The sequence below is a fragment of the Bos indicus genome, chromosome 15 (assembly GCF_029378745.1).
Source record: "Bos indicus isolate NIAB-ARS_2022 breed Sahiwal x Tharparkar chromosome 15, NIAB-ARS_B.indTharparkar_mat_pri_1.0, whole genome shotgun sequence".
Classification (NCBI taxonomy): domain Eukaryota; kingdom Metazoa; phylum Chordata; class Mammalia; order Artiodactyla; family Bovidae; genus Bos; species Bos indicus.
The window spans coordinates 16,810,652-16,826,999 of NC_091774.1; the positions used below are offsets into that span (position 1 = coordinate 16,810,652).

General features: G+C 40.5%; 1 protein-coding gene across 2 annotated transcripts in view; it reads left to right on the forward strand.

Annotated features, from left to right (window-relative positions):
- GUCY1A2 (guanylate cyclase 1 soluble subunit alpha 2) overlaps positions 1 to 16,348 on the forward strand; it is a 546,451-nt gene that overhangs the window by 76,509 nt on the left and 453,594 nt on the right. For both annotated transcript variants that reach the window (XM_070803359.1, XM_019975851.2), the window contains exon 3: positions 9,646 to 9,767. In XM_070803359.1, the coding sequence (XP_070659460.1) occupies positions 9,646 to 9,767 (122 nt within the window). The remainder of the gene's footprint in view (positions 1 to 9,645; positions 9,768 to 16,348) is intronic.

The window sequence follows — 16,348 nt, forward strand, 5'->3', positions numbered from 1 at the left end:
TTAGCATTTATTGTAAAACTGTTTTAGTGGTGCTGAATTATCTTTAACTTTTGCATGTCTGCAAAGCTTTTATTTCTCCATCAAATCTTATTGAGAGTCTTGCTTGGTAGAGTAGTCTTGGTTGTAGTTTCTTCCCTTTCATCACTTGGAGTACATCATGCCATTCCCTTCTGGCTTGTAGACTTTGCATTGAGAAATCAGCTTGAGATAACCACCTGGGATTTCTATTGGGTGATATTTGTCTTTTTCTGTTGTTGCTTTTAATATTCTATCTTTGTCTTTATTTAATTTTTGCCACTTTGATTACTATGTGTTTTGATTACTATGTGTTCTTCAGGTTTATTCTGCTTGGAACTCTCTGCCCTTCCTTGAATTGGTTAACTATTTCTTTTCTCATGTTGGGGAAGTTTTCAACTATTATCTCTTCAATTATTTTCTCAAGTTCTTTCTTTCTATCATCTCCTCTGGGACCTTTATAATGTGAATGTTGGTGTGTTTAATGTCCCAGAGTTCTCTTAGGCTGTCTTCATTTCTTTTCATTCTTTTTATATATTCTGTTTTGTAGCAGTGATTTCCACCATTCTGTCCTCCAGGTCCATTATCCATTCTTCTGCTTCAGTTATTCTGCTTTTGATTCCTTGTAGTGTTGAAGAAAGTAGGGAAAACCAATAGACCATTCGGGTATGACCTAAATCAAATCCCTTATTTTTATACAGTGGAAGTGAGAAATAGATTAAGGGACTAGATCTGATAGACAGAGTGCCTGATGAACTATGGACAGAGGTTTGTGACATTGTACAGGAGACAGGGATCAAGACCATCCCCATGGAAAAAAATGCAAAAAAGCCAAATGGCTGTCTGAGGTGGCCTTACAAACAGCTGTGAAAAGAAGAGAAGTGAAAAGCAAAGGAGAAAAGGAAAGATATTCCCATTTGAATGCAGAGTTCCAAAGAATAGCAAGGAGAGATAAGAAAGCCTTCCTCAGCGATCAATGCAAAGAAATAGAGGAAAACAACAGAATGGGAAAGACTAGGGATCTCTTCAAGAAAATTAGAGATACCAAGGGAACATTTCATGCAAAGATGGGCTCGATAAAGGACAGAAATGGTATGGACCTAACAGAAGCAGAAGATATTAAGAAGAGGTGGCAAGAATACACAGAAGAACTGTACAAAAAAGAGCTTCAGCCACTATGGAGAACAGTGTGGAGATTCCTTAAAAAACTGGAAATACAACTGCCTTATGACCCAGCAATCCCACTGCTGGGCATACACACTGAGGAAACCAGAAGGGAAAGAGACATGTGTATCCCAGTGTTCATCGCAGCACTGTTTATAATAGCCAGGACATGGAAGCAACCTAGATGCCCATCAGCAGATGAATGGATAAGAAAGCTGTGGTACGTATACACAATGGAGTATTACTCAGCCATTAAAAAGAATACATTTGAATTAGTTCTAATGAGGTGGATGAAACTGGAGCCTATTATACAGAATGAAGTAAGCCAGAAAGAAAAACACCAATACAGTATACTAATGCATATATATGGAATTTAGAAAGATGGTAACAATAACCCTGTGTACGAGACAGCAAAAGAGACACTGATGTATAGATCAGTTTTATGGACTCTATGGGAGAGGGAGAGGGTGGGATGATTTGGGAGACTGGCATTGAAACATGTATAATATCATGTATGAAACGAGTCGCCAGTCCAGGTTCGATGCACGATACTGGATGCTTGGGGCTGGTGCACTGGGACAACCCAGAGGGAGGGTATGGGGAGGGAGGAGGGAGGAGGGTTCAGGATGGGGAACACAGGTATACCTGTGGCGGATTCATTTCGATATTTGGCAAAACTAATACAATATTGTAAAGTTTAAAAATAAAATAAAATTAAAAAAAAAAAAAAAAGAGCTTCACAACCCAGATAATTACGATGGTATGATCACTCACGTAGAGCCAAACATCTTGGAATTTGAAGTCAAGTGGGCCTTAGAAAGCATCACTACAAACAAAACTAGTGGAGGTGATGGAATTCCAGTTGAACTATTTCAAATCCTGAAAGATGATGCTGTGAAAGTATTGCACTCCATTTGCCAGCAAATTTGGAAAACTCAGCAGTGGCCACAGGACTGGAAAAGGTCAGTTTTCATTCCAATTCCAAAGAAAGGAAATGCCGAAGAATGCTCAAACTACCACACAATTGCACTCACCTCACATGCTAGCTCCTGCTCAAAATTCTCCAAGCCAGGCTTCAGCAGTATGTGAACCGTGAACTTCCAGATGTTCAAGCTGGTTTTAGAAAAGGTAGAGGAACCAGAGATCAAATTGCCAACATCCTCTGGATAATTAATAAAAACAAGAGAGTTCCAGAAAAACATCCATTTCTGCTTTATTGACTATGCCAAAGCCTTTGACTGTGTGGATCACAATAAACTGTGGAAAATTCTGAAAGAGATGGGAATACTAGAACCCCTGATCTGCCTCTTGAGAAATTTGTATGCAGGTCAGGAAGCAACAGTTAGAACTGGACATGGAACAGCAGACTGCTTCCAAATAGGAAAAGGAGTTCGTCAAGGCTGTATATTGTCACCCTGTTTATTTAACTTATATGCAGAGTACATCATGAGAAACACTGGGCTGGAAGAAGCACAAGCTGGAAACAAGATTGCTGGGAGAAATATCAGTGACCTCAGATATGCAGATGACACCACCCTTATGGCAGAAAGTGAAGAGGAACTCAAAAGCCTCTTAATGAAAGTGAAAGTGGAGAGTGAAAAAGTTGGCTTAAAGCTCAACATTCAGAAAATGAAGATCATGGCATTTGGTCCCATCACTTCATGGGAAATAGATGGGGAAACAGTGGAAACACTGTCAGACTTTATTTTTCTGGGCTCCAAAATCACTGCAGATGGTGACTGCAGCCATGAAATTACAAGACGTTTACTCCTTGGGGGAAAAGTTATGACAAACCTAGACAGCATATTAAAAAAGCAGAGACATTACTTTGACAACAAAGATCCATCTAGTCAAGGCTATGGTTTTTCCTGTGGTCATGTATGGATGTGAGAGTTGGATTGTGAAGAAGACTGAGCGCCAAAGAATTGATGCTTTTGAACTGTGGTGTTGGAGAAGACTCTTGAGAGTCCCTTGGAATGCAAGGAGATCCAACCAGTCCATTCTAAAGGAGATCAGCCCTGAGTGTTCTTTGGAAGGACTGATGCTAAAGCTGAAACTCCAGTACTTTGGCCACCTCGTTCAAAGAGTTGACTCATTGGAAAAGACCCTGATGCTGGGAGGGATTGGGGGCAGGAGGAGAAGGGGACAACAGAGGATGAAATGGCTGGATGGTATCACCAATTTGATGGACATGAGTTTGAGTGGACTCCGGGAGTTGGTAATAGACAGGGAGGCCTGGCGTGCTGTGATTCATGGGGTCGCAAAAAGTTGGACACGACTGAGTGAACTGAACTGAATTGAAATGTATTGTTTATCTGTGTTTCTTTGTTCTTTAGAAATGTTTGGTAAACATCTTTTGCATCTTCTCCACTCTTTTTCAGAGATCCTAGATCATCTTCTGGAGAAGGCAATGGCAACCCACTCCAGTACTCTTGCCTGGAAAATCCCATGGACGGAGGACCTGGTAGGCTGCAGTCCATGGGGTCGCTAAGAGTCGGACACGACTGAGCAACTTCACTTTCCCTTTTCACTTTCATGCATTGGAGAAGGAAATGGCAACCCACTCCAGTGTTTTTGCCTGGAGAATCCCAGGGACGGTGGAGCCTGGTGAGCTGCGGTCTATGGGGTTGCAGAGTCGGACAAGATGACTTAGCAGCAGCAGCAGATCATCTTCACTACCATTAATCTTAATACTTTTTCTGGAAGGTTGCCTATCTGCACTTCATTTAGTTGTTTTTCTGGAGATTTATCTTTTTCCTTCATCTGGGACATAATTCTATTTCTTTTCATTTTGGTTAGCTTTCTGTGATTGTGGTATTAATTCTTTAGGCTGTGGGCTTGTAGTTCTTGTTTCTTCTCTCTGCCCTCTGGTGGATGAGAATAAGAGGCTTGTGCAAACTTCCTGATGGGAGGGTTGGCTGTGGAAAAACTGGTTCATTCTCTGGTGGGCAGGGCCTTGGTCAATAAAGCTTTAATCTTATTGTCTTCTGATAGGTGGATCACACTCCTCCCTGTTAGTTGTTTGACTTGAGGCCACCCAGTTCTGGATTCTGGAGACTTTATGGTAGGGCTAGTGGCAACCTCCGTGAGGATTTATGCCAAGATGCATCTCCCAGGACTGCTGCTGCCAGTGCCCCTGTCCCCATAGCAGGCCACTTCCCACCCGTGCCTCTGCAGGAGGTCCTCAAACACTCACAGGTTGATCTGGCTCAGTCTCTTGTTGTGTCACTGTTCCTTTCCCCTGGGTCCTAGTGCACACAGGTTTTGTTTGTGCTCTCCAGGAGTAGAGTCTCTATTTCCCCCAGTCCTGTGCAAGTCCTGTAATCAAATCCCACTAGTCTTCAAAGTCAGATTCCCTGAGGATTCCCAGTCTGTTTGCCAGATCCCCAGACTGGGAAGCCTGATATGAGGCACAGAACCTTCACAACAGTGGGAGAACTTCCTTGGTATTATTGTTCTCGAGATTGTTGGTTGCCCACTTGGCAAACATAGGGTTTGATTTTATTGTGTTTGCATTCCTTCTACCATCTGGTTGTGGCTTCTTCTTTGATTTTGGATATGGACTATCTTTTTTTGTGTGTGGGTTCCAGCATTCTCCTGTCAATGGTTGTTAAATAGCTATTTCGGTGCTCTTGCAGAAGAATATGAGCACACGTCCTTCTATTCCATTGTCTTGAACCAATCTCCCTCCCTAATTTCTGAAATTGTGCTTTGCCTAAAGCTAGTCTAGGCAGCTGAAGTAATTCAGTTTTTAGGTGCCTTTAATTGGGATGAGAAATCAAAGTGGATAACAGAGAGTAGGAGCTAGCCATTTTCTTTTTAATTTTTAGTTCAGTCTCTAACTTCTAACTTTCCTATCCTTTTTCTCTGTTTTAGTATTCTGCCTTTGGGTCTGTGCTATTTATCAGAGCTCTAGGATTGTATAATCTTGCTCCTTGACGAATTTTTAAAATACCAGTAGCCCATAGGAACTCTCTAAGGCTTTTTTAGTCTGTGAGACCTAGACTTGAATGCAGTGAGCAGCTGTTCAAAGGATCAGACAGATGGAGGATTGGGAGGGAGTAGCTGATGGAGGCTCTTGTTAGGAAGTAAAATAACCTCTCAGTACTTCAGTCACTTTATCTTTAAACATTTCTATGCCTCAACTTATTCATTCACTTGTTCATTTATTCATACATAGACATCATTCAATTTGGGAGAATAAGTGCTTAAATAATTTATTCATGCAGTGTAATAAATCTTCACCTCTTGATCACTGTCACCATCGTCTCTTGAGAGAGAGGTTCCACTCTGTTAATAGTTTTCTGGTTTCTACTCCTCTAGTTTCTGATTAAGCATATCTGAAAGTGAAAGTGTTAGTCACTCAGTCGTGTCTGACTCTTTGTGACTCTATGGACTGCAGCCCACAGGGTCCCTTGTCCATGGAATTCTCCAGGCAAGAATACTGGAGTGGGTTGCCATTTCCTTCTCCAGGGGATCTTTCTGATTCAGGGATTGAATCCAGTGTTCCCACATTGCAGGCAGATTCTTTACCATCTGAGCCACGAGGGAAGCCCTGGGGCTCAAGAATTGATATTTCTAAGGAGTTCCCAAATACTCTGATGCAGCTGGTTCAGGGATCATTAAAAACCATACAATAATGTACTGTGATAGAATAAAATCTGAGCTCTTCCTGTGATCTGGGCCTCTGCTTACCCCTCTGATTTCACAGTATTCTACTTCCCACGTTTCAGTCTACTCCAGCCATTTCCAGCCTTCTGTTTGTTTCTCTACTATGCCAAGTTTGCTTAGCCTCAAGGATTTTGCACATTCCTGAAATGCTCTATCCTCAAATGTTTGCATGGATTATTCTTTATACAGGTAAGTCTGTGTTTAAATCTCATATCCCGAGGAAGACAAGACAATCAATCTGAAGTATTCCTCGATCACCTACTTCAATCTCTACCCCAAGGATTTTCTACTACATTATTCTATATTATCTCTTTTTATAGTGCTTATCATTAGCTTATATTATCTTAATTATTTCTGTATTTTGTTATTTATCTTGTTTACTTCTATTATATGTAATTGTATCTTTGTAAATGCTTGGTATGTAGGAAGAACTAACAGTTTTTGTTGGGGGGTGGGAATGGAAAAGTGTGAATAAACGAATGTGTTGTACCTTAATGGTATGTACACAGAGGTATGTATATAGTGAACTGTTTTTCAGTTGCTCAGTCATGCTGACTCTTTATGACTCCATGGACTGCAGCACACCAGGATTCCCTGTCCTCCACTATCTCCCGGAGTTTGCTCAAACTCACATCCACTGAGTTGATGATGCCATCCAACCATCTTGTCCTCTCTTGCTACCTTTTCCTACTCTCAATCTTTCCCAGAATCAGGGTCTTTTCTAATGAGTCAACTCTTCTCTTCCCTTGAATAAAGATTAAGCTACAATAATTTCTGTAGAATATTAGAAGTGAAAATAAGGGTGAGTTAACCCTGATTATTCTGTTTAACTAACTTCAGTGATATTACTTAATATTATATCAATATCATAAGTTTGTCATGGTCAGATTTTGTGGCTGTAAATTATTTTATCTAAAAAGTCATCTAGCTTCTTTTTGATTTATTTACATAGACAATGTATCTTAGTGAATAAAAACAATAAGTTAAATAAAAGATAATATTTACTGATTGCTGTCTGTTTTTGGAGTAATATACGGGGTGCTTTATTGGCTTCCCAGGTGGCTCAGTGGTAACAAATCCACCTGCCAATGCAGGAGGCACAAGTTCAATCCCTTGGTTGGGAAGATCCCTGGGTTGGGAAGATCCCCTGGAGGAGGAAATGGCAACTCACTCCAGTATGCTTGCCTGGATAATCCCATGGACAGAGGAACCTGGCAGGCTACAGTCCATAGCATCACAAAGAGCTGGACATGACTAAGCACACACAAATGGGGTACTTTGTATTTTATTTAATACTAACAATCTAATTCATAGGATCATTGTATTAACTTCATTTTTTTTTAAAGATGAGGAAATTGAGATTGTGAGAATATATATTTTGTTTAAAGTCACTCATTAAAATGGTGGAGTTTGATTTAAAAATGAACCTGTATTTGTCTGCATTTAATGACTGTGCTCCCCATCCCACCTTTTACTGAGTAACTCCTGCATTCTAGAAACTGTAGTAAGCATTTTTCTTAACTGGTTTACTGGAATCTAATCTTAGTGAGGTGTAGAAACATTAAGCCCTTTTATCTTTTCTCTCCAATCATTTCAAACATGCTAGAATAAGCCCTCTTTGACACTAGATTGGGAGAAGATTGCTCTGTTTTCCAAGTAATTTCAGGGAGTATAAAGTGAACTCCAGACCAAATCAAATCTTCAGTCTCATATCCTATCTAATTCTCTGTCCCTCTCTGCCTGGGTCAGGCCTTGGTGAGAAACTTGGAATCCAATGTAGAGGTGATGTCATGTATTATTGAATCCTCTGCTTTAGGCCAATCCTTTCTGATTCCTTTTCTCTTCTGATGTGTTATATCGTACTTAGTCACTCAGTCATGTCTGACTCTATGTGATTCTATGGACTGTAGCCTGCCAGGTTCCTTTGTCCATGGGATTTTCCAGGCAAGAATACTGGAGTGGGTTGCCAGATCCCCTCCTGGGGATCTTCCATATCCAGGGATCAAACATGTGTCTCCTATATTCTTTACCACTGAGCCACCTGGAAAGGCATGAATAAAATGGAAAATAGTAGAACCTTTGTTCATTTCACTGGTGGTTATAATAATCCTCTCTTGGCTGTGATGCCCTCAGTGAGATATGTATACAGGCTCTGCCTTTACTGCCTCAGATTCCCTGGTTCTTGGCTCTGTGGATTTCATTCCACAGTCTCGCTAGTGGTATCCCTGCCCCTGGCTGCAGCTTCTAGTTTGGGAAAGCAATAAGGATGGGACACCCCCCCAGCTCACCTTTCTTTAGTGATATTTCCCTAACCCATGAGAAACTCATGTTTTCTTTTTTTTGTTTTTACCTTATTAAACGGTATGACTGTAGGCAAATCCCAGTTTGGCTTTATTTTCCCTGGATAAGTCTCTCTGGAATCTTCTTCTTCCATTCAGATATATCAGGATGGCTTTATTTTCCCTAGGTAAGTCTCTCTGGAGTCTTCTTCTTCCATTCAGATATATCAGGATGTTCAGAAATTGCACCACCTTGGAAATGGCACCCCACTCCAGTACTCTTGCCTGGAAAATCCCATGGATGGAGTAGCCTGGTGGGCTGTAGTCCGTGGGGTCGCTAAGAGTCAGACACGACTGAGCGACTTCACTTTCACTTTTCACTTTCATGCATTGGGGAAGGAAATGGCAACCCACTCCAGTGTTCTTGCCTGGAGAATCCCGGGGACGGGGAGCCTGGTGGGCTGCCGTCTATGGGGTCGCACAGAGTCAGACATGACTGCCGTGACTTAGCAGCAGCTTAGCAGCAGCAGATATTTAATGAGGGACTTAACCCTCAGTCTCTATCAGAGTGAATCCCTCTTTCACCAACTGGGTTTCTGCAGGGAACATTCTCCTTCTCTCATTTACTTGTGTTTGTATGAGGGTGTGATGGGGAGAACAGCTGTACTCTCCTAATTATTTTAACTCATTCTTCTGATTATTTTCTTTCAAACTGTTCCTATTCCTTTGCTTTTGTATGCTGATGGTGAGGTGATAGTGACACTTAGTCACTTCTTAATTTCTGAAGGTGATGTCTGGTCTTCTTGGCTACTGTTTTGGAACATTAGGGCATTTGACCCTGACCACTGTTGTCTGCAGCTTTGGTGCCTTAGCTTTAATTCAAAGGAAACTGGAAAAGTTTCAGTCGATGCAGGCATTTTATCTTTCAGTCCTCATAAGAAATTTAGGAGTTACCTCCATTTTATAAGGAGGAAAGTTAGACTAACAGAGATTATATAAGTTGCCCAAAGTCTCACAGATAAAGGTAAGACTGTGATTCAAATTCTGTCAGAGACCAAACACTTTGTTTGCTTGTTATCCATGCACCATACTTCTATCTTCTTGACTGTGATAGAAGTTAAGATGTGTTTACTTTCAACACGGTTAGTGCCAATGCAAATTATCATGGTTAATTATTCTTTTTCCAGGAAAATTCATTGTAGAAACAAATTGCCAGTGTCTGCAGAGGACTCAATTAAAGAAACATTAGCTATACAATCTGATATATTTTCTGGTTCTCACCATTTTTTTTTAACATGTTGTTTTCTTATTAATAATTGCTTCCAGTTCCAAGTCCACATTCCTTATGCTAATATTAATGATGGGTTATGCCAGATATTATGTTTTAAAGCTTCAGTGATTTTCAAATATCATCAAGCCAAGAGTATAAACTACATATGCTTTTGTATATGTATAGGAATGCATTTGCAGAGGCTTTAAAAATTTTCTCTGTATGCTAATTTTGTTTTCTTCTTAGTTACAGGGATACGGAAAAGAATTTCTACAATATCTCTAACAGATGCTCCTATGCAGACCATTCCAACAAAGAGGACATTGAAGAGGTCTCAGGAATTCTTCAGTGTACTGCTAATGTACTCGGTATAGTAACCATATGTTTATAAGATTGAGAGAGAATGAGTGAGGGGAGGAGAGGAAAGGAAAAGAGTGTTGCAGTTTCACTAAAGAGAGATTTGAAGACTATGGTGAACTGAGACCAGGACCTTGTCTTTAAGTGATTTAATTCCAATACTTCTGATGATGTTTAAATGAAAGTTACCTGCATGCCATTTACTCAGAGATTGGAAAATATAATGTTAAAAACACATTCCAAGTAAACTTTTCTAGATATTCATATGTTAGTATTATTAGCCTCCTGTAATCCATATTTCTCTGACTCTCAGTTGAAACTGGAGATCTTCCTCTTTTCTCAAGGCTTTTGCTTTATTCTTATTATTTATTTCATTATTTCTGGAAAGCCTGGTTGGTGCTGGAGGGTGGTTCACATGTACTCATAGTAGGCTCTGCAACTCAAAGGCAGTGAAGCAGGTCATCCATGGAAGTCTCTGTGTCCTACTTGTTGAGGAGTGTCTATCTTCAAAATACTAATATTTATGATATAAGGCTGTTTTTAGAAGCTCCCACCACAGTAAGGATTACTGTTATACTGCACGGATTCATGCGGCCATAATGTACCGTAAGTGAGATGCACTATCTTGTGATCTAAAGTTCTTGGTGTGTGAGAGCTACATTTTATTATATGCAAAGTAGATAACATAGCAGGAATCCCTTTTGCTCTAATATCTTACAGAGTTTTTTTGGGGGAAATATACCTCTTTCAGTGTTTTTTTGTGTTGTCTTTTTGTCTTATGACTCAGACAGAAATCCCTGGAGTTGTAGGGAGTGGTAGTGTGGAACAGCAAATCTTAATGACTGACTCCATATAAAACTCAGAATCACCTCTCTTTCAGAATCAGATTTTGCAGACTAGGGAAAACTTGCTTCCCTTTCTTTCCCTTTAGGGTAAGTGCTTTCCCTGGAGACATCTGAGTCCCTCCTACAAACAGATTTCAAGTGACCTCAGCTCATGAGTTTACCAGAGTTTTCTAAACATATGAGAGGCACACCTAGCTTTAACACTCAAACTGGGACTACAGCTACACACTGACTATGTTTTCTTCCTGGGTAACTTTCTTAAACATAAAATATTACAATAAGAATATGAAACTTTTGTGAGGGAAGCATAGAGTTCTAAGTGGCTTGTCCAAGATAGTATTGGGCAATGAAAAGGAAGGCCAAAGATTTACTTATGTCGATCTTAGTGCAACTGCATGGGTGAAATGCTACCCAGACAAACATTATTATTGGAGAAGACAAGGGTTGAGAGTGGGATGGGGTTGGGTATCACCCAAGAACTGTTTATAGTTTTCTGATTCTGTATTTCCCAGCACTCTCTCATAAGCAATATCAATTACTTTTGATGCATTGTGATTTTTTGAATTAATGGGGTGAGATGGTGTCCCACTATGAGGAATGCATCAGAATCTTGGCCAAGCGATGTTTATTATATTGAAAAAATGTTCTTTACTTGCCAGTTCTAAATGATTGCCTGAACCTCACATCTCCTTTCCTTTCCTTATGTTCCCCACTTTGAGAATTTCTATTAGAGGGAGTAAAAGGTGTACAAGATGAAGAATATGTAAGAATTACTAAAGACTCTTTCTAACTATAACTTGCACATAAATGTACACAATTCCTACAAGAAATTTTAGTTAGACAATTTGTTGCAATAACCACCAGTGTCACCACCAGGTGACACCCAGCTCTGTTGGGGCTTCCTAGGTGGCACTAGTGGTAAAGAACCCGCGCGCCAATGCAGAAAGCATAAGAGATGCAGGCGTGATCCCTGGCCTGGAAGATCCCCTGGAAGGGGGCATGGCAACCCTCTCCAGAATTCTTGCCTGGACAATCCCATGGACAGAAGAGCCTGGCGGGCTACAGTCCATAGAGTTGCAAAAAGTCAGACGTGACTGAAGCAACTGAGCACACGCACCCAGGTGATACTGTAGGCCTAGCTCAGTTTGGTTGCCTTTCAGAAATTGCCATGAGGTAGATCAAGTTAGTGAGTGAAAACAACATAGGCAGTATGCTGCCTGATGATATTAGGGAAGGAGTAGTTTTTAAATTAGTAAGTATAATTTAGAAGGGGACTGTGTAACAGCGTTGAGATTTTCATTACCATTAGATTTTTCTAAAACAGAGATATTAAGTCTGACTTTTTTCCCCGCAAGCAATGATGGGTAGTTCTTAAAATGTATAAAGCACAATCTTATAAATGACTGTGACCTGTTCACTAGATGCTGGCATGTGCCTAAACTGTAGCTGTTCTCTTAAATAATGTCCTTTCATTATTCTTGAAATATAGACTAAAAACAAAAATAGCAGCTTTACTAGTCATATTCAATGAAAGCTTTATTTTTAACAAGTGACTGAAGTATGGATTAATCTTGGTTTGCTTAGATCTTACCTTTTAAAAAAAATTACATTTAAAGTCTCTTGTGCAATGATTATGCAAAGGTAAGAACTGATTAACTCATTGGAAAGAAAAACACCATAAAGAAAATGAACCTGTTTTGAGTTGGAGAGTTTAGCATGGAGAAATAGTTTCAACTAAAGAAAAATGTTGTTACCTGGTACTCTTCTCTGTGCATGCCAGAGGACAGTTTTACAAATCTATGATTTATATTTACCAGCTTTGGGTAGTCTGGTTAGAATATTGGTGAGTTGAAATCAGGGGATACATATTTCATTCACTGTCTTAACATATTAGAGAATATAGTAGAGACTGGGGTTTACTTTGTGGCTCAGATGGTAAAGAATCTGCTTGCTAATTCAGGAGACCCAGGTTTGATCCCTGGGTCAGGAAGATCCCCTGGAGAAAGGCATGGCTACACACTCCAGTATTCTTGCCTGGAGAATTCCATGAACAGAGGAGCCTGGCAGGATACTGTCCATGGGGTTGCAAAGAGTCAGACAGGACTGAGCGACGAATACACACACATGGTGGAGACTAGAATTGTGTTTATTCACTCATATGAATGTTACTTATATTTCACATGTCATGAAAAACATTTAAAGTCATAGGTCAGAAAATATGATCAGAATAGCAAATTTTTTGTCCTTTCAAAATGACCATCTCTATCGACTTGGTATAAACTCTAGTTTGACCATTTACTGGCTCTTCAGGTTAAAGTTTGAGATTAGTGAATGGCATGGGATAAAAAGAGAAACCTGAAGAGAAGGAGAAAGATTGTTACAGAGGACCAGTTATGCCTCTCCCATTCATTTTTCCATTGCTTCTTCCCTAGGACTCCCTGGAAATGTGCACATTCCAGAGTGGTTTATACCCTCAGGAGAAGGCAGTAGCACCCCACTCCAGTACTTTTGCCTGGAAAATCCCATGGATAGAGGAGCCTGGTAGGCTGCAGTCCACGGGGTCACTAGAGTTGGACAGGACTGAGCGATTTCACTTTCATTTTTCACTTTCATGCATTGGAGAAGGAAATGGCAACCCACTCCAGTGTTCTTGCCTGGAGAATCCCAGGGACGGGGGAGCCTGGTGGGCTTCTGTCTATGGGGTCACACAGAGTCGGACACGACTGAAACGATTTAGCAATGGGAAAGAACTATTTCTAGACATCAACATTTTTGCATTGATTTTCCTTTGGTGACTTAGAAGCTAGTTTTTGTTATATTGTCTCATTATTTATAAATTAGGGATATTACGTACAGACTAGTCCTTATTTTGATACTCTGGTATTCACTGTGATATAATAAAGTCAACTCCTTATTGCCAATTGAAGAAAGTAGGGAAAACCACTAGACCATTCAGGTATGACCTAAATCAAATCCCTTATGATTATACAGTGGAAGTGAGAAATAGATTTAAGGGCCTAGATCTGATAGACTGAGTGCCTGATGAACTATGGAATGAGGTTTGTGACATTTTAAAGGAGGCAGGGATCAAGACCATTCCTATAGAAAAGAAATGCAAAAAAGCAAAATGGCTGTCTGGGGAGGCCTTACAAATAGCTGTGAAAAGAAGAGAAGCGAAAAGCAAAGGAGAAAAGGAAAGATATAAACATCTGAATGCAGAGTTCCAAAGAATAGCAAGAAGAGATAAGAAAGCCTTCTTCAGCGATCAATGCAAAGAAATAGAGGAAAACAACAGAATGGGAAAGACTAGGGATCTCTTCAAGAAAATCAGAGATACCAAAGGAACATTTCATGCAAAGATGAGCTCGATAAAGGACAGAAATGGTATGGATGTAACAGAAGCAGAAGATATTAAGAAGAGATGGCAAGAATACACAGAAGAACTGTATAAAAAAAATCGTCACAACCCAGATAATCACGATGGTGTGATCACTGACTTAGAGCCAGACATCCTGGAATATGAAGTCAAGTGGGCCTTAGAAAGCATCACTATGAACAAAGCTAGTGGAGGTGATGGAATTCCAGTTGAGCTATTTCAAATCCTGAAAGATGATGCTGTGAAAGTGCTGCACTCAATATGCCAGCAAATTTGGAAAACTCAGCAGTGGCCACAGGACTGGAAAAGGTCAGTTTTCATTCCAATCCCAAAGAAAGGCAATGCCAAAGAATGCTCAAACTACCGCACAATTGCACTCATCTCACATGCTAGTAAAGTAATGCTTAAAATTCTCCAAGCCAGGCTTCAGCAATATGTGAACCGTGAACTTCCTGATGTTCAAGCTGGTTTTAGAAAAGGTAGAGGAACCAGAGATCAAATTGCCAACATCTGCTGGATCATGGAAAAAGCAAGAGAGTTCCAGAAAAACATCTATTTCTGCTTAATTGACTATGCCAAAGCCTTTGACTGTGTGGATCACAATAAACTGTGGAAAATTCTGAAAGAGATGGGAATACTAGAACCCCTGATCTGCCTCTTGAGAAATTTGTATGCAGGTCAGGAAGCAACAGTTAGAACTGGACATGGAACAACAGACTGCTTCCAAATAGGAAAAGGAGTACGTCAAGGCTGTATATTGTCACCCTGTTTATTTAACTTATATGCAGAGTACATCATGAGAAACACTGGACTGGAAGAAACACAAGCTGGAATCAAGATTGCCGGGAGAAATATCAATAACCTCAGATATGCATATGACACCACTCTTATGGCAGAAAGTGAAGAGGAACTCAAAAGCCTCTTGATGAAAGTGAAAATGGAGAGTGAAAAAGTTGGCTTAAAGCTCAACATTCAGAAAACGAAGATCATAGCATCCGGTCCCACCACTTCATGGGAAATAGATGGGGAAACAGTGGAAACAGTGTCACACTTTATTTTTCTGGGCTCCAAAATCACTACAGATGGTGACTGCAGCCATGAAATTAAAAGACGCTTACTCCTTGGAAGGAAAGTTATGACCAACCTAGACAGCATATTGAAAAGCAGAGACATTCCTTTGCCAACAAAGGTTCGTCTAGTCAAGGCTATGGTTTTTCCTGTGGTCATGTATGGATGTGAGAGTTGGACTGTGAAGAAGGCTGAGTGCCGAAGAATTGTTGCTTTTGAACTGTGGTGTTGGAGAAGACTCTTGAGAGTCCCTTGGACTGCAAGGAGATCCAACCAGTCCATTCTGAAGGAGATCAGCCCTGGGATTTCTTTGGAAGGAATGATGCTAAAGCTGAGACACCAGTACTTTGGCCACCTCATGCGAAGAGTTGACTCATTGGAAAAGACCCTGATGCTGGGAGGGATTGGGGGCAGGAGGAGAAGGGGATGACAGAGGATGACATGGCTGTATGGCATCACTGACTCGATGGACATGAGTCTGAGTGAACTCTGGGAGTTGGTGATGGACAGGGAGGCCTGGCATGCTGCGATTCATGGGGTCGCAAAGAGTCGGACACGACTGAGCGACTGATCTGATCTGAAAGAGACTTTAAACTCTGTAAAAAGGGTATTTAAAGAGAGATAGTTGTGAACAATGCCCTCCCTACTGGAGGCTTTTAGAAATCGTAAATGTATTGCTTTATTTAGTAAATAATTTGCATACCAAGGTGTATGATTTTATTTGCTTTTCACTGTTTGTTTTTGATTGAAGGATAGTTACTTTATATTATTGTCTTGGTTTCTGCCATTCATAAACATGAATCAGCCGTAGGTATACATGTTCTCTCCCTCTTCAACCTCCCTCCCACCTCTCACACCATGCCACCTTTCTAGGTTGCCAGAGACCCCAGTTTGAGTTCCTGAGTTGTACAGCAAATTCCCACTGGGTATCTATTTTACATATGGTAGTGTTTGTTTCCATGCTACTCTCCCCATCTGTTCCACCCTCTCCTTTCCCCTTACCCTGTCCACAAGTCCACATGACTGTGTCTCCATTGTTGCCCTGCAAATAGGTTCATCAGTAGCATCTACCTGGATTCCATATGTATGCATTAATGTATCATGTTTGTTTTTCTGACTTAGTTCACTCTGTATAATAGGTTCTAAGTTCATCCACCTCATTACAATGGACTCAGATGCATTCCTTTTTATGGCTGAGTAATATTCCATTGTGTTTATATACTATAGCTTCTATATCCTTTCATCTGTCAATGGACATCTAGGTTGCTTCCATGTTCTAGCTATTGCAGATAGTGCTTCAGTG